Here is a 21,638-nt window from a genome sequence, read left to right as displayed (position 1 = left end):
AACATTAAAAAAAAAAAAAGTGCTACACAGGGTTTCTCCTTTAGAGATGACCAAAGATATCAGCAGTCCAAGGGAATTCAGTTTTCAAGGCCCACACTGAGATATCTCCTGAGAGGATATATTTAATAGGCCTTGCCTCAATATATTTTTAAAATCTCAAACGGACACACAGTGTAGTTCCCTGAAGTACTAAAGGTGGAAGTCTGTGCTACATTCGGACTGCGGAAGCAAGCCAGCCTGCCACGAGGGCAGGGGCCCGGTTCTTCCCAGGCAACAGTGACGTCCCAGCAGCTAGTCCAGTACGCAGACTTACGAGTGGTTGCAAAATAAAATCCAAACTCCTTCCCTCGGTCTCCAAGGCTGTGCAGGGTTTACCCTTGCCCACCCTTCCAGCTTTGTCTTGCATCACTCTCTCCACAGCGGCCTCTCTTCCAGTCTCTGAGGGCCTCAAGCCCTGTCTTCCCTCCAGATCTCTGCACCAGTTCCCTTTGCCTGAATGTTCTTAAAAACCATAAAAAGGATACGACAGCTCCGTATGTACTGAGGGACCCTTCTCAGCCTTCGGGTCTCAGCTTTAGTGTTGCTTTCTTAGAGAAGCCCTCCCTGACCGCTCTACTTAAAGTTACCTGGCCCTGTCGCTCCCTTGCAGCAAGTTACCTATTTTCCTCACAGTGCTCATTAGAATCCAAAGGGAACTTGTTCAATGATTTACTTGTCTTTCATTTCTTTTGCAGTAGCAAGAAAATTCCATGAGTTTATCTGTCTTGTTCACGGCTATATCCTGGTTACTTAGCAGTGTCTGACATATGGCAGGCACTCTTCACTGAATGAATGAATAAAAGGACATTTAGACGGCACGTGAACGTTCGTGAATGAACGAATGAATGAATGAACAGTGGAAATGGCATCAGGTACAGGGCAGACGGCTGTCTCTGTTCCAGTCGCCTGCCTTGCTGTGACAAACTTTCTTACATGGCTTTGGCTTTCTCGGCTGACAAAATGAGGCCAGCGACATTCCCACCTACTTTGGAGGCTACTCGTACTGAAATAAATACTAGAGATAGGGTCTTCGGATAAAAGGGACTCAAGTATATAACTCACTATGTTTTTTTCATTTGAAGACGGACTATCTAGTTGAGAGGTTCTTTTTCTTGTAGTCCAAAACTTCGCCATTTTAATGGTTACTAATACCTCCAATAGACACCCAACAGGACCAAAAGAAAGGAGAGAAACTCAAACCACCTCATACAATTAAAAGGTTAAAAGAAAGTTTCTAGACCTCTACTATGGTAGTCACTAGCTACATGTGGCTATTTAAATTAAAAAGAAAGAATTCATACCTCCGTTACACTAGCCACATGTTGCCTAGTGGCTACTGTAATAGAACATATACAAACTGTTTCCATCATCACAGAAAGTTCCACTGGACAGTAATATTCTAGCTGATCTGTGGACTAATTCCTGCTATTCCTATTCCCCACCAGCACAGATACCACTAACTCCAAGTATTGTCAGAAGCAGTTTGGTATATTGAAAAGAACAAAACTGTCATAAATCCTGACTTTACTCCTTATTTCCTGTGTGACCCTGGCTAAGTAGGATCTCACTGAGCCTTAGTTCTTCTTTTCTGTAAAATAAAAATGATGTTCACATTTAGTCTACAGGGTTTATGTCTGTTGCACAGAGCAGGAACTCAATATATGGTAGAGATTATCAGAAGTATATAAAAAAAGTGGGGCGCCTGGATGGCTCAGTTGGTTAAGCGGCTGACTTGGGCCTAGGCCATGGTCTCATAGTTTGTGGGTTCGAGCCCCGCATGGGGCTCTGTGCTGACAGCTCAGAGCCCGGAGCCTGCTTCAGATTCTGTGCCTCCCCCTCTCTCTGCCCCTCCCCTGCTCACGCTATGTCTCTCAAAAATAAACATTAAAAAAAAAAAGGGCAGTGGACCGCTCTCATAACATGTGGGACTGGACCGACAGCTATTCAAATTATGTTCTCCATTACATAACCACACACAAAACACAAGGATACTAGTCCTTCCCCCAAATCAGCATTAAAAAGGGTTCTGAATGTACCTAATGCTGCCAGCAGGGCATGCAGGACGCTGACAAAGGAAGTAGCTCTCTTATCATAAAACTGGTCCAAAGTGGCCAAGACATCCTGAACCACATCTGCCACCAAAGGGAGCAGGCTAGCATCTGAGTTCCACAGCATGACTTCCAAGACCTTTGGGGTATGGGGGTGCAGAGACAGATGACGCAGATTTAAAGAGATTCCATTCACCAAATAGTCCGAATTTTGATTGATCAGGTGCTGCAGAGAGTCGTAGCCACAAGCACGGCAAATGTCCATCATGGCACTGGTAGCTGCCTGACTAACGAGCAGAGTTTGGTCTCCAGCCTTCTCCAGTACCGGATAGAGGGCTGACATCAAGAGCAAACGAAAGTCTTCTCCTAGGGCACACGCAAAGCGCCCAATCCCTTCCAACTGGATGCATATTTGCCAGATGTTGCCGTTCATGGAGCAAATAGTGGCACTTGGCTTTGAGAAGGCTGGAAAAGATGGAACTTGGCAGGTGTGTGCACCAGATGTGATGGCCCGGAGGCCTGACTGCTTCACTGTTAGCTCCTCTCCCGCTTCTTCAGATTCGATACAAGTGATCAAATACCAGTTTTCTTGGCTTGTGTATTCTTCAAGTATAGATGTCACGATCTCCCTCAGTTCGTCTGGGCTTGTTTTTATATGTTTTTCGTGAAGATTCTCCACCTCCAGCCCAGCAGCCCCCGCAACCAGTTCATTCAGGATCATGGCAGCTTGCTTCCGGTAAACCACAGATTCGTGGTACAGCTCCATAAAGTGATCTGCGAGCAAATAGAGGTCCCCGTAAAAGCCGAGAAGCCGACACACCTGCTGCAAGAGCAGGAAGAGCCTCTCGTCGGTGAAGAAGCGGAAGTACCTCTTCTGCATCTGACTCCATGGCTGCGCGGCCGCGGTCTCCGGAGAAGCACTCAGCTGATCAGAATTCCAGCGCCGCGCTTCAACGATTTTGATGTCAGTCACGTCTAGTTCTAGAACTTGGACAAGCGCTTTGGAAAGGCGCTGAAGATGGGCCGCGGAGTTGAGGACGAAGTTCACTTTGGGGCCCAAGAGTTTCAGATAACCGAGTAACACGGAGAGCGTCGAGAATTTGCCCTGATCGTCCTGGGAGTTCATTAGGCGGGGAAGAGATGTGGCAAGGGAGTGCAGGTTCTCTGACAGGATGTCGGCGAAGGCTCTGTTGCCTACCACTACCTTCTGGTCTGCGAAATGTCTCAGAACTCTACTGCACTGGGCTTGGACTTCGGGACTCTCGTCATTCACTAGACCCACCAGAGCCTTCAGAAGGGGTCCAGCCGATCCGACCAGTGATTGGCTGCACTTCAGAAGAAGGGCTTCGACGAGTTCTATCAGTGCCAGCCTCACCTTCCAGTGTGGGTGAACTGAAACACACTCGATTATCTTTTTAATAAGGAGAGTCAATTTGTCGCTGGTATTTTTTACCCACTTGGCTTCCCTGTGAACCACCAGCTCTGCTACTCTGTGCTCCACTGCAGGCTTCGGTTGAACCTGTGGGATTCTTTCGAGCTGCTCATCAGCCATAATGAAACTCACTGTCTCGTAAAAGATCTTTAGAGAAGACGCGACAATGCCGTGCCCCTGTTTGAAGTCTCCTGTGATGACCCTGGTCAGTGCCATTGAGATTCCAGGTAAAAAGCAGGCAAACAAGTCCCCCAGCTGCTTTTGCTCGAGCTCCTCCAAGGACCTCGGATGGTCTTGACAATCGCACTGAAAGAGTAAAACCTGTAAACATTTTAAGGCGGCAATTTTAATCTGCTTTGATTTCTCCCGTTCTGCTAGGTCCAACAGTAAAGATACGGCAAATCCTAAACGAGGCAGAATGGAGGGCTCGTAAAAAGCCAGAATGATGTCCCCATAAGCCGAGTGCATTAATGTGCTGAGGCCCCGGATCACCGCCAATTTCAACTCCTCGGACACAGCTGCGGGTTTTTGGGAGCTGGGCGAATACAGACAAGCGGAGAGTTCCGAAAAGAGCTCCCGGAGAAGTTCTTGCTCCTTCACACATGTTGAAGAGAGGACAAACGTGAGGCACTCCACCACGCTCTGGACCAAGCGCTCTCTTTTGGGAGCCGGGGTCTTCAGGGTGAATCGCAAAGGGAAGAGGACATACTGCTGGAGCTCCTGAAGGGCAGAGTCACTCACGGCTCGCAACTGTGCCTGCAGACGCTCCACGTTCTCCACCGTCTGTGTCTTTGTGAGCTGAACACAGACCGGACGTAAAACACCAAAGGCCTCCTCAGGAGTGTCAAAAACCGCCATTGCGCAGCGGCCTTCTCACTGAGGACGCATCCCGCAGGCTGGAGGAAGAAAACCCCCAGTAAAGGTCAAGCTCAAAGCAAATGCAAAGAGAACCTGCATTCAGTCGATCACCAGACATCTCGCGGGGGCCTACGTGCCAGGTGCTGCACAAGGCACGAGGGGGGCGAGGGAACTGAAGAGAGACGGCCGCTCTTCTTAGGGGGCCCCGGACCAGTGAGGGAAGCAGACGGACAGCTACCACGCGGTCAGAGAGTTAGGACAGGCCCGTGCTCACGACCCTGACTGTGGAAGCCCTGAATGTCCGAACCCTGGGGAAGCCGGGGTGGGTTTCACAGGAGGAAGATGCTTGAGCCAGACCTGAGGGAGGAATAAATAAGACTGTGGGCTGTTCTAAGGAGTTTGGATCTTAACCTGTGGTAGTAATGGAGAGCCACGGAAGGTTTTATCTTTTTTTAAGTCGAGGTAGGACACTTACAGAGTAAAATGCACTAGTCTTAACGTACAGCTCAGTGGATTTTTGTGTATATAGAGATCTATGTAACCACTATCCAAAACAAGATAGAGAATATTTCCAACACCCTAGAAGGCTCCCTCAAGGCCTTTTACAGTCAATTCCTATTTCCCCTGCCCAGTGGTAACCTCTATTCTGACTCCTATCCCCACGGATTAATTTTGTCTGTTCTTGTCATGGAGAGGTTTTAAGCCGAAGTTGATATGATCAACTTTATGCACTGAGAAGATGCCCCGGCAGCCAGTGATATAGGAGAAGAGTCAGAGCTGGGTGAGACCAAGGGCAGAACAAAACGGAAGGCAGTAGCCAAAGAAACGGGAAAACCAGGAGCACACGCTATTACAGAAATCACGGGTGAAGAGAGCCCAACAGGATGGAAAGATGGAGGGCAGGCAGGCAGGCAGTGAAAGGAGATAGGTCTATAGGTGGCTGAAGGAAGTGAACAACTTAATACCAGAAAATCTCTTTTCTCTGTGAGAAGAAATTCAAAGTCATGGGCTGGCAGTGAACAAGAAGTGAGGTAAACAGAGGGCTTGAGAAGAGAAATAAAAGTCTCAAACATTCCCTCTGGGGAAGCAGAGCATGCTGGGAAGACATAAAAGTGTGGCCCAAGGGTACTGAGGACTGAGCTGAAGCTGGAGACCATAAATGTGTACAACTGTAAAATGTTGGCACTGGAAGGAGGCTTAGAGATTGTCTAGTTTGGTGGGGTCTGTCAGTCTGTCTCTCACAATCTCTCCCTCTCTTTTGGCTCAACTTGCTGGGGGCTTCTGGAGACATGATGCCTCTCCCTGTCCCCAATCCAATCAACCCTCCTGAGCCCCACTGACTACAAGGCTAGCAGGCAATTGGAGCCTGGTGAGCGTGTGAGCAAGACCTACTCAGCCCAGAGAGAGCGAGCCAGGGCCAGATTTTCCTCCTGGGTCAGGAGAGGGCTCAGGGCAACAATCAGGCTCTAAAACCCTAGAAAGAGTCTGGTCCACAGAGTTCCATGGTCTTCCGCAAGAAAGGGCAAAGCTGGTCTCTGTGAGGCTCACTGGGGGAGATATCTCCTGGTTGCTGTGACCGCCCCCCCCCCCCCCCCCCCCCCCCCGAGAAGCTAAGGAAGGGAGGAAGCTCAAATCTTCCCTATCTCAGGTCACTGATGCCAGAAGGCTCAGCCTGGGACTGCTGACACCCCACTGGCACCGGCCCACACACTGAGGACCCAGAGGCTGCTGGGCCATCCCCTCTGGTACTGTAGTTGGAACAGAAGGAAAGGAAGATAACCACTTAATGGGACCCAGGAGTCAAGAGGCAGGAAAAGCTGGCACAGCACTCTCTGAGGTGGTAAGTCTTAGATTAACAGAAGGGGTTGTGTTAATTTGAAAAATAATAAAAGCAATAAAAAGCTTGATCACAAGGTGAATGACATCCCTTAGAATTTTTAGTACATGACTTGCCACACCAAAAAAGTTCAGTTGGTGGAATTTTTTAAAAAAAGAAGATGGTTAATGACTGATATTCCATCAGTGGCCTGGAAGATGAAGTAGAGCTACTCTAAAACTCAGAGCAGAAGGACAAAGAGATGGAACTCGTGAGACTGGGAGAACAGACCTGGGAGAACCAGTGTGTAAATGGCTGGGAATTCTGGAAGGAGAAAAAGGACCAGATGGAGGAGCTGAAACAAATAAATAACGGAAGCATTTTCCTGAGTTGCAGAAAGATTTATCTGGAGAGTAAAAAGACAGAAGGATACACACCTAGTAACACTCTGGTAAAATTCCTGTACACTAAAAGACAGAAAAATCATGTATGCTTTCAGGAAGAGACAACAAACAACTTAGAAGACTTGCTTTGGCTTTCTCATTTGCAACAAGGGACACTAGAAGACGACGGAATAGTATCTGCTGACTGCAAATTAAGGACTGTGGCCCCCAAACCCTATATACCGCCAAGATAGTCACCTGTCAGACTGCAAGAACAAAAGCAAGGATTCAGAGAGGGCATTACCCATATACCCTCCCAAGGAAGATCCAGTACTTGAGAAAGGGCTCCATCAAACAACGGGAAACAGAGACCTAAAATGGGAAGATGAATGAAAAAGGAAACACCGTTTGTTGGTAACTTTTTTTTAGTGTGGAAAACTTTCTTCAAATACAATGTTTAAGTGGAAGCCCAGCATACAAGGTAGATAAAATCAGAGGGTCTGGCTGAAGCTGGAGTAAAGGTGATGGGCTGGGGCTCTGCATCTCTCTTATTCGTCTCAGGAGTTTCAAGAAAATAACCCAGGGCCTGCAGAATTATGTTCTCAGATTATATGACACAAACTGCAATAGAGCTAACGAAGTGGCAATGCACAATATATCCCAAACTAAACTTCTCTGCCCACTCTTCTGTGCTTCCTTTGGGATTTATAGCCCTCACCTTGAGCCAGAAACCTTAGTCTTTCTTCCACCTCCCTCTTAATTCCACCATTCTCTTCAATTTCATCTATTCTACCCCTTCAATATCTTTCCAATCTGTTGGTGACGATAACCATCTATTTAATGCTGGACTGACTGTTTCCTCGCTGGCCCCTGGCCTCATGTGCTTGCCCTTCCTGGATCCACATTTCACCCTGACATGTAAGTAATCTTTCCACAACAAAAATCCGATCACTCTTCTCTGCTTAAAATTCTTCAACTGCTCTCCCTAGCCTGCCTAATCACCAAGGCACACGTGGCCCTTCGCCATCAGGCTCCCACCTATCTTAGCAACCTCATCTCTCAGGGCTTCACCCCTTCCACGTGAAACTGCAGCCATGTAAAATGACAAAACTTGCTATTCCCGAACAGGTGGCGTTATTTCACATTCTCCTCCTCGTTCCTACTTCACGGTCACTGCTGTGCATACCGCCACTATGGTGTTTAGTACCCTGTATTATCTTGTATGCATACGTCTGTCTTCACAACTTTATTTATTTTTTAAAAATATTTATTTTTGAGAGACAGAGCAGAAGCAGGGGAGGGGCTAAGAGAGGGAGACACAGAATCTGAAGCAGGCTCCAGGCTTGGAGCTGTCAGCACAGAACCTGATGTGGGGCTTGAACCCACAGACCACGAGATAATGACCTAAGCCGAAGTCAGATGCTTAACCAACTGAGCCACCCAGGTGCCTCTGTCATTGCAACTTTACACTGGGCAATCATATATCTCAAACCTAGAAGGGCATCTGGCACATGACAAGCACTCAAAAACATTGTGCCCGTTCTGCTTTGAAGTTGGATGTGGTAGGGCATGGCAGGCCAAACTTCTGCTGACAACTAGAAAAAACCAGATAAACTACAAAAATACTTTTTAAAGCATAACTAGTCATGGGTACAACAAGGACTAGATGGATGAATACTCTAGTGAGGGATGAATGTTCAGTGAGCCAATAGTCAATAGCTGTTTCTTTTGTTTTTTATTTTTTACCCTTGCTGCATTTGTTGACCCTGAACATGAGCTCAGGATTACAGTGTGGCCCAGGCCGAGGGCTGTCACTGAGGAAAGAGAAACCATAACGCATTTAATGTGGTTTATGTGAGGTTGAGGGGGCAAAACTGCAGTTTTCAGAGATCTCAAAATACATGGCTTCTGAGAGAAGGCTGCTTCTGGGGGACAACTGGCTGAGAAATGTCCAAGCACATGGGAAGAGATCAACCCACAGGTTCAAGAAGCTCAATAAATCCAGGTTGGCAGTACAAAGAAAAACACAGACAGACATATCATAGTCAAACTGCTGTAAACCAAAAATAAAGAGGAAAATCTTAAAACTAATGGAGCAGTAAGACGGACACATACTTCTTTTTTCTTTTTCAATTTTTAAAAATGTTTTATTTAGTTTTGAGAGAGAGAGAGAGAGAGACAGAGTGTGAGCGAGGGAGGGGCAGAGAGAGAGGGAGACACAGAATCAGAAGCAGGCTCCAGGCTCTGAGCTGTTAGCACAGAGCCGGATGTGGGGCTCGAACTCACAAACTGCGAGAACATGACCTGAGCTGAAGTAGGACGCTTAACCGACTGAGCCACCCAGATGCCCTGATAGATACTTCTTAACAGAAATGATGAAATCCAGAAGACAGTAGAATGACACCTTTAAAGTGCCGAGAGAAAATAACTACCAATCTTGCATTTTATACCCTATGAAACCATCTTTCAAAACTGAAGGTAAAATAAAGCTGTGTTTAGATAAAAACCAAGTAAAAACATGGCTATCAGGTCTGCACTAACAGAAAAAATGAAGGGAGAAAATGAATCTAGAGAGAAACATGGGTATGTAGGAGGCAATTAAGAACAATGGAACACACCAATATAAAATAATACTAACTGTACAAAACAATATTTATGTTTTTTGCAGTTTAAGTATATATATATATATAAAACCAACATGCACGACAATAATGCACAAAAGCTACAAAGGAGGGGATGTAAAAAGAGTTATGTGCATTAAGAGTCTAGGAGTATCAGGAGGTGATAAGATAATTTATATCAGACTGTAACATATCAAGAATGCATGTTGAAATCTGTAGGGTAAAGCGCCAAAAGAACTGTAAAAGAATACATACTTAATATGTTCAGACAGTGGTAAAAGTAGAATAAATACTTTTGATTTACCCCCCCGCAAAAGGTAAAAAATGAAAAAAGAGAAGCAAAACCAGTGGGTCAAACACAAAACAATAAGAGGGTAGACAGAAGCCTAACTGAAACAATGATTATATTAAATCCGACTTTCTCAACAGTAGCACCATTGACATTTTGGGTTTGATAATTATTTGTGAGTCGAAAGCTGTCCTATGCATTGTAAGATATTTACTAGTATCTTTGGCCTCTGTCCCCCAGATGTCAGTAGCATCACTCCAGGTGTGACAGCAAAAAATGTCCTCAGAAACTGCCAAATGTCCCACGGAGGGTAAAAATGGCCCTTGGATGAGAACCACCAGCTTAGAGTCATCATAATCCCAATCAAAATGCCAACAGGACTTTTGTAGAAAGCAACAATAATGCTCTAAAATTGATGGCACAGACAATCTTGAAGAGGAGAAGTTACACTGGCAAGTTGTGGTTTCTTACGCTATTTGATTTTAAGGTTTACTGTAAAGGTATAATAATTAAAGTCAGTGTGTTATTAGCATAAAGAATGACAAACAGACTAACAGAACAGAATAGCCCCCTCGTGTACAACAGATCTGCATACTGGACAAGGGCAATGCTGAAATGACCTGGTGGAAAGAACAGTCTTTTTAATGGAAGGTGTTGTGTCATTTGCCTATCCATGTGAAAAAATATATATGTCTTGATTCCATCAGACACTGGATTCAAATGTGAAATGTAAAGAAACTGTAAGAAAACAGAGAAGAGCATCTTTGTGATCTTGGGGCAGGCAAAGATTTCTTAAACAGGATACAGAAAAGGGCTAACCATAAAAAAAATTGATAGACTGGATTACATTAAACAACTTCTGTTCATCAAAAGACATCATTAAGAGAATGAAAAGACCGGGGCGCCTGGGTGGCTCAGTTGGTTGAGCGTCAGACTTCGGGTCAGGTCATGTTCTCACGGTTTGTGGTTTTGAGCCCTGCATCAGGGTCTGGGCTGACAGCTTGGAGCCTGGAGCCTGCTTCAGATTCTGTGTCTCTCTTTCTGCCCCTCCTCCTCTGCTTACACTGTGTGTGTGTGTGTGTGTGTGTGTGTGTGTGTGTGTGTCTCAAGAATAAATAAACATTAAAAAAAAAAAAGAGAGAGAGAGAGAGAGAAAGTGAAAAGACAACCCACAGAGTGAGGAGATATTTGCTATATATGTGACAAAACACTCATGTTGATAATATAAGATTTTTCATAAGTCATTAAGAAAAAGACAACCCAGAAGAAACATGGAAAAGGACTTGAATAGACGTATCAAAAAAGAGGATGTCCAAATGGCTAATCGACATATGAAAAGACACTCAACATCATTAGTCAGGAAAATACAATTTAAAACGTCACTGAAATATTGCATACCTACCAGAAGGGCTAAGGTGAAAAAAAGAAAAGAAAAGAAAAGAAAAAGAGAAAGGAAAAGGAAAAGGAAAAGAAAAAGAAAACACTAGGTGTTGGCGAGGAAATGAAGCAACTAGAACTCTCATTTAGTACTGGTAGGAGCACAACTACTTTGCAAAACTCTTTGGCAGCATCATTCTATAGGTGAACATGCGTATGCTCTATGATCTAGTAATTTCACTTTTTGCTAAACACCCAACAGAAATGCGTACACAAACATACCAAAAGATGCATTCTGGATTATACTATCCACAATTGCCCCTGAACAGAAAGCGCTCAAATGCCCTTCTCTAGCAGAATGGGTAGATTTCGGTATATTCTGTTAATGGAGTACTCTACAGATAAAGATTTATCACAATTGGAGATCTTCAAAAGAATGGGCTATAGACTCAGAAAGAGATAAACCAGCTTTCTGTAAGGAAGAGAGTATACCAAATTGCTACTTTGACACGACTATAAAAGGCAATCATATACCTTTATGGGAGGGCCGTGAAATCACACTTGTGTGACAATATGTCAATTACAGAAAGAATTGTTTAGAGACTTAGAGACTCAGGAGTTCCAGATTCTTTTCCTATAAAATGCAACCCTGATTATTTAAAGTGGCACTGCGAGGTTTGTTGTTGCTGTAACTGACGGCACCAGGGGCATTCTGGCCCAAAGTGATACTGGGATGAGGCCTTTGGACTCTCTGGCTGAGTAGAGAATACCATCCAGAGTTCAACTGTGGCAGACTGGGACTGAAAAAACATAAGCCTGAATAACCAATTCTCGATTGCTGATGGCCAACTCTACCTTCCCAGCTCAGTGTGCCCAGACTGTGGTTGTGGAAAGCAGTCACTAAAGAGGCAAGGGAAGACATCTGCAATTGTAGTGCATGGGCGAACCTGTTCCCCACCACGGCCTCTCCTGGTTCTCTCCTCTCTCTCTGCCTTGTCATGGGGATGGGTCAGGGACCATCCCTGGGCCATGGCATACAGGTGAAGACAAATGGGAGCGATCTGTACAGGACAAAGTGCTATGCCTTACAGACACTTCAAGGATAAGACGGTAGACAGAGTACTTACTATATCATACAATCAAGAAGTGAAAAAGGGAGAAAGAAAGAAGCACAAAAGAAATTTGGGGGAAAAAATGAACACCAACAGTGAAGTGTTCATGGAGGGAGGAGGATTTGTGTTGGAATTCAGGGACTACACGTTTGGGGCTATGCATGAAGGCTGCTCGAGGTAAAATGCCTGTTACAAGCAAAGGCCTGGAGGAAGAAGAGTGAAAGCATCTAGAAAATGCAAAGACAAGATAGAGATGCCATCAGAGCAGGTGAGCCACACACCATTCAGGACTGACATTCTGATCACCTGGGCCTTTGCACTTGCTGCTCTGCCATATATCCTCCCGATTTGCTCTCTCATCTCTTTTAGGGCTTTGCTCAAACGTGACTCCTGAGTGACGCCTTCTCTGATCACTCCTATGGAAAACTGCAACCCATCCTCACTCCTCCCCACCCTGGCACTCCCTATCTTCTTTCCCTGACTGTAGTTTTCTTCAACAGCACTTAGCACCATCCGTCAAACAAGATTATCTACTATTTATTTGTTTACTGTTTCTCTCCTCTCACTAGAATATAGGCTCTAGAAGAGTGATAACTTGACATGTTTGCTTATTGCTTCTGGCACAGAGCAGGTATTCGATAAATGCCTGCTGAGTCAACAGCCACATTCTAAGGTCTGGTTCTCTCATTGGTAGAGCTTTAATATCAGCTACGCCTCAACTGGATTCTGGGTTAAAACTGCCATATTCTTCTTCTCTTGGGGTAATTCCTACAGGTAGATGACATCATCCTTTATGGGAAGATCTTGCTAGGTTCATTCTTAAGAGGCAATCATAGCTCTAGATTTTGGCTAGGCCACTTATAGGCTGTTTCTAGGACAGGGCCACAATAAGAACACAAATCTGACTATCTGGATTCTAGTCCTGGCTCTACTCTTGGCTGTGTGACTTCCATGAATTTCAGTTTTTTCAACCTAACATACACTTGGTAGATAAGATGATCTCCAAAAGTTCTAACTTTGAATAACAAGCATATGGATAGAAAGACTGGGTTTAGATTCCAGAGACAGGAGTTCAGACCTGAGAATTGCCAATACGAGTTCTTGGACAGACGGAAGAGAATTAATATTTGTTGAACAAAACTCACCAAATGCCCGGCATGTTCTAGGTATTTTATGTGCATAAAAGTTCCTCATCCCGAAGCTGACTATAACACAAGGCTCAGAGAGGTCAAGCAATGTCAGACATGGAATTCACCTCAAGCCTGTGTGACTCCAAAGGCTGCACACACACTTTCTACCATACCAGAGGTTCCCCCAGTCTGCTTATCAGAATCAAGGGGGAGCGATGTAAGTACAGATTCCCGGGCCCCACACCAGAGCTACTGAATCAGAACCTATATTGGGGTGGAGGAGATGGCAGGTATGCTTCTGAAACTATTTTAAAAGTTTTCAAGGTCAGTCTGATGACCAGCCAGGCATGGGAATCCCGCATTGTACACATTCTACACAAACTCTATCTTCTGAAGAATAAGAACCAGGTGATGAAGGGGTACGTGCTCAGTATCCATCTGGCAGTAGTGTACAAAGTACACTGGGGGACCACTGCTATGGGTTAAAATGACTGGTTTAGGGGCGCCTGGGTGGCTCAGTCGGTTGAGTGTCCGACTTCGGCTCAGGTCATGATCTCACAGTTCGTGGGTTTAAGCCCCGCATCAGGCTCTGTGCTGACCGCTTGCTCAGAGCCTGGAGCCTGCTTCAGATTCTGTGTCTCCTACTCTCTCTGCTCCTCCCCCGTTCATGCTTTGTCTCACTCTGTTTCTCAAAAATAAATAAATGTAAAAAAAAAAAAAAAAAAAAAAAAAAAATTTAAAATAAAAAAAAAATGTAAAATAAAACGACTGGTTTATTAGTGCATCTCTCCAACTGAATAGTACACTTTTTTAGTTACTTGTGATTTTCCTAGCATCTGATACAGTGTCTGCCAAGCAGGTCCCACTCACTGTTTGTTTAATAAATGAGTAAAAGAGGGGTGCCTGGTGGCTCAGTCGGTTAAGCGTCCAAATCTTGATTGGCTCAGGTCATGATCTCCCAGTTCATGGGGTCAGGCCCTGCGTCAGGGTCTGTGCTTACAGCGTGGAGCCTGCTTGGGATTCTCTGTCTCCCCTCTCTCTGCCCCTCCCCGGGTCATGTGCACTCTCTCTCTCTCTCTCTCTCTCTCTAAAAATAAACATTTTTTAAAAATGAGTAAAAGAAGCTGGATAAACACAAAACCTCCAGCATACCATGATATTTTGTAGCTTCCTACTTCTTTCTACCCAGAAATGTTTCCTTAGCATATACTATGTGCCACTCACTGTGCTAAGTTCTTGACAAGGAAAGGGAGATACAAAGTTAACTGGAGGGTCTAGCCCTGCAAGGGAGGAGTATACAATAGAACCCTACGGCATATACAAAATAGAAGGTGGAGGAGGGGAATCAAGGAGACCTCCCATAGATCCTTCTAGAAATTACTTTAGGCTCATTTTGTTTACAGCTGTCCTCTACAGAATACTTGTGAAACAGTGCCTTGTATTACACTAACACTATGTGCTTATACCTTCTACTAGACAAGAAGTTCTTTGGTAGGCAGTATATTCTAGAAAAGTGGCTCTTAACTTAGAAAAGGGTGTACATCAAGAATATATGCTCTTTTCTTTCATCATTGGGGTAGTGTCAGAGGAGGCCTAGTGGATAGTTATGATTTTCACTACAGTCCTGTGATAATGAGGCCACCCCTAGTGCAGTGCACTGGTTACCAAGTGGGGAGTGGAACTCTTACTTCTACTGGACAGTAGTGAGGAGCTCTTCCCCTTGGGTGTCAAAGGAGGCCAAGTGAGGAATCTGGACTTCTACTGGCACTTGGCAGTAAGGGGGGGAGGGGTAACCCTTTCCTCTGCCAGAGTGGTGTCAGAAAAAGCCAGCTAAAACAGAAGACTTAAATAAGATCCAGAGTGTCACTCAGAACATAATGCAAAAATGTCCAATCAAAAATCATTCATCATACTAAGAACCAGGAAGATCTCAAACTGAAAGAATAAAGACAATTAATACATTCAACACTGAGATGACAGATGTGAGAATTATCTGACAAAGTTATTACAGCAGCCATGATTAAAATGCTTCAATGAGCAATTCTGAACTTGCCTGAAGCAAACGAAAGAATAGAAAGCCTCAGCAAAGAAATAGAAGATATAAAGAAAAAAATAAATAGCAATTTTAGAACTGAAAAATTCGGTAACAAATGAAAAGGTCAGCAGACAAGTTCAACAGCAGAATGGAGGGGGCACAGGAAAGAACCTATGAGCTGTAAAAATGAATAACAGAAATTACCTAATCTGAACAACTGAAAGAAAATAGACTGAAAAGAGCCTCAGGGACCCACGGACCATAACAAAAGATCTAAGAGTTCCAGAAGAGGAGGTGAAAAAGGGCACAGCTGAGAAACCACTCAAAGAAATAATGGCTGACAACTCCCTCAAATTTGGCACGAAACATACATCTATATACTCAGGAAGCTTAGTGAACCCCAAATAGGATAAATCCAAAGAAATTTACACTGATTATAATTACATCATAATTTAATTCTGAAAAGGAATGACAAAAGAAATAATGAAAGCAGTCAGAAAAATGATACCTTGCCTACAGAGAAAAAATAATTGGAATGACAATGGAGTTCTCATCAGAAACCATGTAAGCCAGAAAGAAGTGGCACAATAACTTTCAGGTGTTGGGAGAAAAAAAAGGAAAAAAAAAAAAAAAAAAAGAACTATCGAGACAGAATCATATACTGAGCCAAAATGCCCATCAGGAGTGCAGTGTAAATCGAGACATTCTCAGATGAAAGAAAACTAAAAGAATTTATCACCATCAGGCTTGCTCTAAAAAAAACATAGCTAAAGGAAATTCTTTCAACAGAAAGGACACATTAAAAAAAGGAATACTAGGGGTGCCTGGGTGGCTCAGTTGGTTAAGCATCTGACTTCAGCTCAGGTCATAATCTCACAGTTCATGAATTCGAGCCCCATATGGGACTCTGCTGACAGCTCAAAGCCTGGAGCCTGCTTCAGATTCTATGTCTCCCTCTCTCTCTCTCAAAAATAAATAAACATTAAATTAAAAAAAAAAAAAAAAAGGAATACTTGTGTCAAAGAGGAAGAAAGAACATGGTATGTGAAGATATGTATAAATATAATAGGCTTTCCTTATTCTTTTGAGTTTTCTAAATTGTGTTTGATAGTTGAAGCAAAAATTGTAACCCTGTCTGATTTGGATCTAAATGTACGTGTAGAGGAAATATTTACAACAATTATATTATAAATGGGGGAGGGCAAGGAGACATAAAGGGAAGTAAGGCTACTATCCTTCACTAGTGCTGGTAAAGATAAATTACGTACAATGCAATACCTAGAAGAACCATTAAAATGGTTCCAAAGAGATACATTCAGAAATGCTGTGATAATAAAATGGAATTCCAAAGAATGTTCAAGTAACCTGTAAGAAAGCTAGAAAAAGAAAATAGAGAAACAAAAACCAGAACAGAAAACAAAAAACAAAATGGAAGATTAAGCTCTATCATAATAATTATATTAAATATAAAAGGTCTAAATATACCAATGAAAAAATAAATAGAGAATGTCAGAGTAGATTACAAAATATGACCTATGTCTATGCTGTCTACAAGAAACTCTCTTCAAATAGAATATAGGTAGGTTGCAAGTAAAAGGACAGAGGAAAAGGGACATTATCATGCAAACATTAATCAAAAGCAAGCAAGAGTGGTTATCTCAACATCAGATAGACTTCAGAAAAAAGAAAATTACCAGAGATAGGGAGGGACATTCTATAACCATTAAAGGGGAAACCAATAGAGAAAACAGCAATCTTCAACGGATTCTGTCAAGACATAAATGCTAAATACAAAACAACCACAAAATGTGTGAAGTAAAAATAGAATAAAACTGAAAGGAGAACTATGGGTGGTCACCACAAGCATAGGTGGTGACTTCTCAAAGACTGATAAAACAAGTAGGAAATCAGCAAGGATAACAAAACTCAAGAACACCTCAACCAACAGGATCTAAGCAACATTTAAAGAACACTACAACCCACAACAGGAGAATACACTTTCAAGTGACCATAGAACAGATATCAAGATGGATCGTATCTTGCACCACGAAACAGAGAATACAGTATGATCCCCAACCACAATGGAATTAAACTAGAAATCTCAGTAACAGAGATAACAGGAAAATCTCCAAATACCTGGAAACTAAGCAACACATTTCTAATTAATCCATGGATCAAAGAGGAAATCTCAAGGGAAATTTTAAAAAGATACATAAAAATGAATGAAAGTAAGGGACGCCTATGTGGCTCAGTTGGTTAAGCAACCAACTCTTGATTTCAGCTCAGGTCACAATCTCGAGGCTGTGAGATCCAGCTCAGCATCAGGCTCAGTGCAGAGTCTGTTTGGGATTCTCCCTCTTCCACTCTCTCTGCCCTTCCCTGCTCATTTTCTCTCTTTCTCTTTCTCAAAGCAAACTTAAAAAAAAAAAAGAAGAAAGAAAGAAATGAAAGTAAAAATACAATGTCTCAAAATTTGTGGGCCACAGCTATAGCCATGCTGAGAGGGAAATTTACAGCAGTAAATACATATATTAGAAAAGGGAAAAGGTCCCAAATCAATAATCTAAACTTCCACCTTAAGAACCTTGAAAAAGAGGAGCAAAATAAAACCAAAGAAAGCAGAAGAAAATAATAAAGAGCAGAGCAGAAATCAATGAAATTGAGAACATAGAGAAAAATCAATGAAACAACTGGTTCTTTGAAAAGATCAATAAAATCAACAAACTTCTAGCAAGACTGATGAGAGGGAAAGACAGATACCAAAGAAAAAGAAAAGAAATCCTCAGGCCCAGACGGTTTCATTGGAAGCTTCCACCAACCATTTAAGGAATTAACACCAATTGTACACAATCTTCTAGAAAATGAAGAGGAGGAAATCTTCTCAGCTATTTTATGAAGCCACTATCACCCTGATACCAAAACCCAACAAAGACAATACATAAATAAAAAACCTGCAAATTTCCTCCATGAACACAGATGCAAAAATCCTAAACAAAGTATTAGAAAATACAACTCAGCAGCATGTAAAAACAATTATATACTATGACAAAGTAGGTTTTATTCTAGAGATGGAAGGCTGACTCAATATTTGAAAATCAATCAGTGCAATTGGCATTAATGGGCTAAAGAAAAAAAAAATCACATGATTATATCCCCCTCGTCGTTCACTTCTAAGTGTTGAAGTGTTCTAGGACTCAGTCACTGGGCCTGTTTCTTTCTCCACTTATTCCCCCTTATGACTCCCACATTTATATCTGCATCTCCATCAGATCTCTCCCTTAAACTCCAGACCTATAAACCCCGCTGCCTATGGAGACACCTCTACTTGGGGAGGCATTTCCACCTGGACACGTACAAACCTAAACTCCTGCTTTCACTGCTCAAACCATCTCTTTCTGCAATTCAGTAAACGCAATCTCCCATTTTTACGGCTGCTTAGGAGAAAACCTTTGGCACCACATAAACTCATTTTTGTTTTAGATCGCTTATCTAATTTGTCAGCAAGTCCCAGTCTTCCTCTAAAAGACAAAATCCCCAGATTCCTATCTCCTATCTCTCTCACCACCTGGTCTTCACCTTTCACCTAGGTTATCACAACAGCTGCTGAATTGGTCTTCCCGCTTCGGCCCGTGCACCCTTGCTATTTTCTACTCAACAGCCACAACGTTCTTCTTTTGTTCAAAAGTGTTCAGTGAACTCTGATGTAATTCAGAGTATTATCCAAATTCCTTACTATTGCTTACAAGTTCCCACGTGATGTGGTCCATGTCACGTGGTCTATGGCTGCTTTTTTGAGCTCATTTCTAGCCTTCTGGTTCATTATCACTCCGGCCTTACCATCCTCCTTGCTGTTCCTCAAAAATGCCAACAGCGGTCTAACAATTGTACTTGGTTTTCCCTCTGCGTGGAACAACATTCCACATACAGTATATGGCTTGTTCTCTCATTTCTTTCAGGGCTCTGATCAAATGTCATCCTATCAGGGAGGACTTCTCTGACCCGCATATAAAACAGACTCCCATCCTCCCACAAATCCATTCCTCGCCCTCCTTGATTTTCATTCAAGGTAGATATCGCTTTCTGACTTATTATATACTCGCATGTTTTTTCAATCTATCTTCCCTTGTAGAAGGTAAGCTTCCTGGGACACAGATCCTGTTTGCTTAAAATAGTGCTTCAGACATAGGTGCTCAACAATTATTTGTTGAAAGATATTTGTTGGAAGAATGAATCACTGGCTCAGGAGTGAAGACTTTGGGATTGGACATCAGATAACCTCGATTTGACTCCTAGCTCTGTCATTTTCCATGTCCAAGTGATATTGGACAGATTACTCACCCCTGTTTCATGTTTTCTCATCTTTGAAATAGTGGTAATAATCCTCATCCCGCAGAACTGTTGTTAAGAATTAAATAAAACCAAGTATGTAATGTGCTTAATACAAAGTGACTTGGTATAAAAGGGTTCAGTATATGACAGTGCTATTCAATATAGAAACATGGTCTACATTTGGACTCAAAGGCCCTTGGTTACAATTATGACTAGATATTAACTGTATGATTTTAGGCTATTCACCTTTTTTATATTAATTTCCTCAATCAGCTTTAAATAAAGTGGTGGGATGAGAAAATAGGTTAAGAAGCAGTCCTTTCCCTCCAATCTTAGTTATGTAATCTTGGGTAGGCCACCTAACGTCTGTCTGTTTCCTCATCTGCCAAATGAGAATAACATAATAACTACCTTATAGCTTTGCCATGAGGATCAAATGAGTTACCCTGTGAGGTGTCTAGCCCCTAGCAACTGCTCACTACGTTGGCTACAATTATGATGATTCTAGTCTAGAAGAGAGTCAAAGCATCTGAACAAAGAACTACAATACGGTGCAGTGACAGCAAAAACAGTCACCAACTAGAAGAATGTTTCTTAACTGGAGTTTGCCCATTTCTGGTTAATTCCACACTAATCAGTAAAATGTGAAACTCGGTTATGTCTACAATAACCTGACTCCCTACCACCACCCCCATAGCAGTGAGAAAGACAAATTTCTTCACGGATTCGATAACTGGACTTTAAAACTTTTAAAAAATAGGTAAAGGGGTCAGAGACTCAAATAGTGCTCTAAAGGAGGTCAATGAAACCACTGACTTCCCTGCCCCCACCCTCAAAAAAGTTAACATATTACTTAAATTTGAGAAACAATCGAAAGGACCCCCCCACAGGGCCAGGGCAGCATGTAATTTCCCGAACGAAGCCAACAAATTAAGGGCACGACGGTGTTTTATGGTGGTGCTGTCACAGACTGAACGTCAGAACTGGACATTAAAGGGTAGTCCTGGAGGCTGAGTGGGAGCACCCCAGGTGAGAAAAGGGGCGTCACCCTTGAAGAAAGAACAGCAAGAGCCAAGCCGTGAAAAGTGCACGTGGGTGGCTTGGCAGAACCAAAAGGAAGATTTGGGGGGGGGGGACAGCCAGACAGCGGAACGTATACGGAGAAGAGCGCGGCCTGGGGCCCGCCAGGTTAGGGAGAAAGCCGCCCCCGCCCCCCCGCTCCCGTACCCGGTCCTGCTCACTCAGCAGGAGTGCTCCCTCGGGATCCCCCTCCGAGGGCTCCCGGTTGCTGAGTTCCCTCTAGCTCCCGCCACTCTTCCCTTACCTCGTCTTCCAGCCTTTCCCTCACTCTCCCGCCTCCTCGGCCCCGCCGGAAGTGACGTTCTAACTAGCGCGCCGTACAGCGCCAGAAAGGTTCTGCGGGAGCGGGAGAAAGGGTTCCGGTGAGATTCACTGCGCCTGCGTGCGGCTGCGAGCGGTCAAAGCGCCTTCCGGAGGCCGTAGAACTGCGCCTCTCTCCTCGTCTGTTCCTTTCGAAGTGCCCTAAGCGAACTTCAGAGAGGCCGCCGCCACTGAAAGGGCGTTTTTCTGTAGCCCCGACACCTCTCGGTGCGCAGCTACTCCGGCCCTTGCCCTTTGACCCTGCTCTCACGGCGGGGTGAGAGGTCGGTGGCCATCTTGTGGCGGCGGCGCGGGTGGCTGTTACTGCGGAGACCCATCCCCTCCCCCCTCCTTACCCCTCTGGCCGTCTGTCAGTCAGTAAAGAGCCCCGCAAGCCGTCAGGTGAGACCCCGGCCTCGCGCCGTTGCTCTTCCCGCCGCACTGGGCGGCCCAGGCCGCTCCCTGCAGGGCCTCTCTGCCGCCACCATGTCCTCCTTCTCCGAGTCGGCGTTGGAGAAGAAGCTCTCGGAGCTGAGCAACTCTCAACAGAGCGTGCAAACCCTGTCCCTGTGGCTCATACACCACCGCAAGCATGCGGGACCCATCGTCTCCGTGTGGCACCGCGAGCTCCGCAAAGGTAAACACCCCCTCTGTAGCCCCTTGGGACTCCCCTGGATTGTCCTCTCCTCGGCTCACTGCCGAGGCCCCTCTAGCTTCTTAGTGGAGGCTTGCTTTCCAAGCCCCGGCCTCTGATTGCACTTCTGAGGTTGGAGACAGTGTTATTCCCAT

The 21,638-nt window shown here is 44.1% G+C and overlaps 2 protein-coding genes across 4 annotated transcripts in view; one reads left to right on the top strand and one right to left on the bottom strand.

Annotated features, from left to right (window-relative positions):
- Nucleotides 1–20,889, bottom strand: part of TTI1 (TELO2 interacting protein 1) — a 44,537-nt gene extending 23,648 nt beyond the window's left edge. Inside the window, exons 1-2 of the mRNA XM_019458526.2 lie at nt 20,794–20,889; nt 2,076–4,415 (exon numbers count right to left, since the gene is read on the bottom strand). Of these exons, the coding sequence (XP_019314071.2) occupies nt 2,076–4,377 (2,302 nt within the window). The 5' untranslated portion in view covers nt 4,378–4,415; nt 20,794–20,889. The remainder of the gene's footprint in view (nt 1–2,075; nt 4,416–20,793) is intronic.
- Nucleotides 20,890–20,949: 60 nt separating this feature from the next.
- RPRD1B (regulation of nuclear pre-mRNA domain containing 1B) overlaps nt 20,950–21,638 on the top strand; it is a 67,347-nt gene continuing 66,658 nt past the window's right edge. The window contains exon 1 of one of the 3 annotated variants that reach the window (XM_053890264.1): nt 20,950–21,486. In XM_053890264.1, coding sequence (XP_053746239.1) covers nt 21,336–21,486 — 151 coding nt within the window. In that variant the 5' untranslated portion in view covers nt 20,950–21,335. The remainder of the gene's footprint in view (nt 21,487–21,638) is intronic. The other 2 variants (XM_019458528.2, XM_019458527.2) reach the window with 2 other exon arrangements.

The sequence above is a fragment of the Panthera pardus genome, unplaced genomic scaffold, assembly GCF_024362965.1.
Source record: "Panthera pardus isolate Hobbes unplaced genomic scaffold, ASM2436296v1 HiC_scaffold_25, whole genome shotgun sequence".
Lineage (NCBI taxonomy): Eukaryota > Metazoa > Chordata > Mammalia > Carnivora > Felidae > Panthera > Panthera pardus.
The sequence above is the reverse complement of the archived record's forward strand: the minus strand, read 5'-3'. Positions and strand labels throughout refer to the sequence as shown.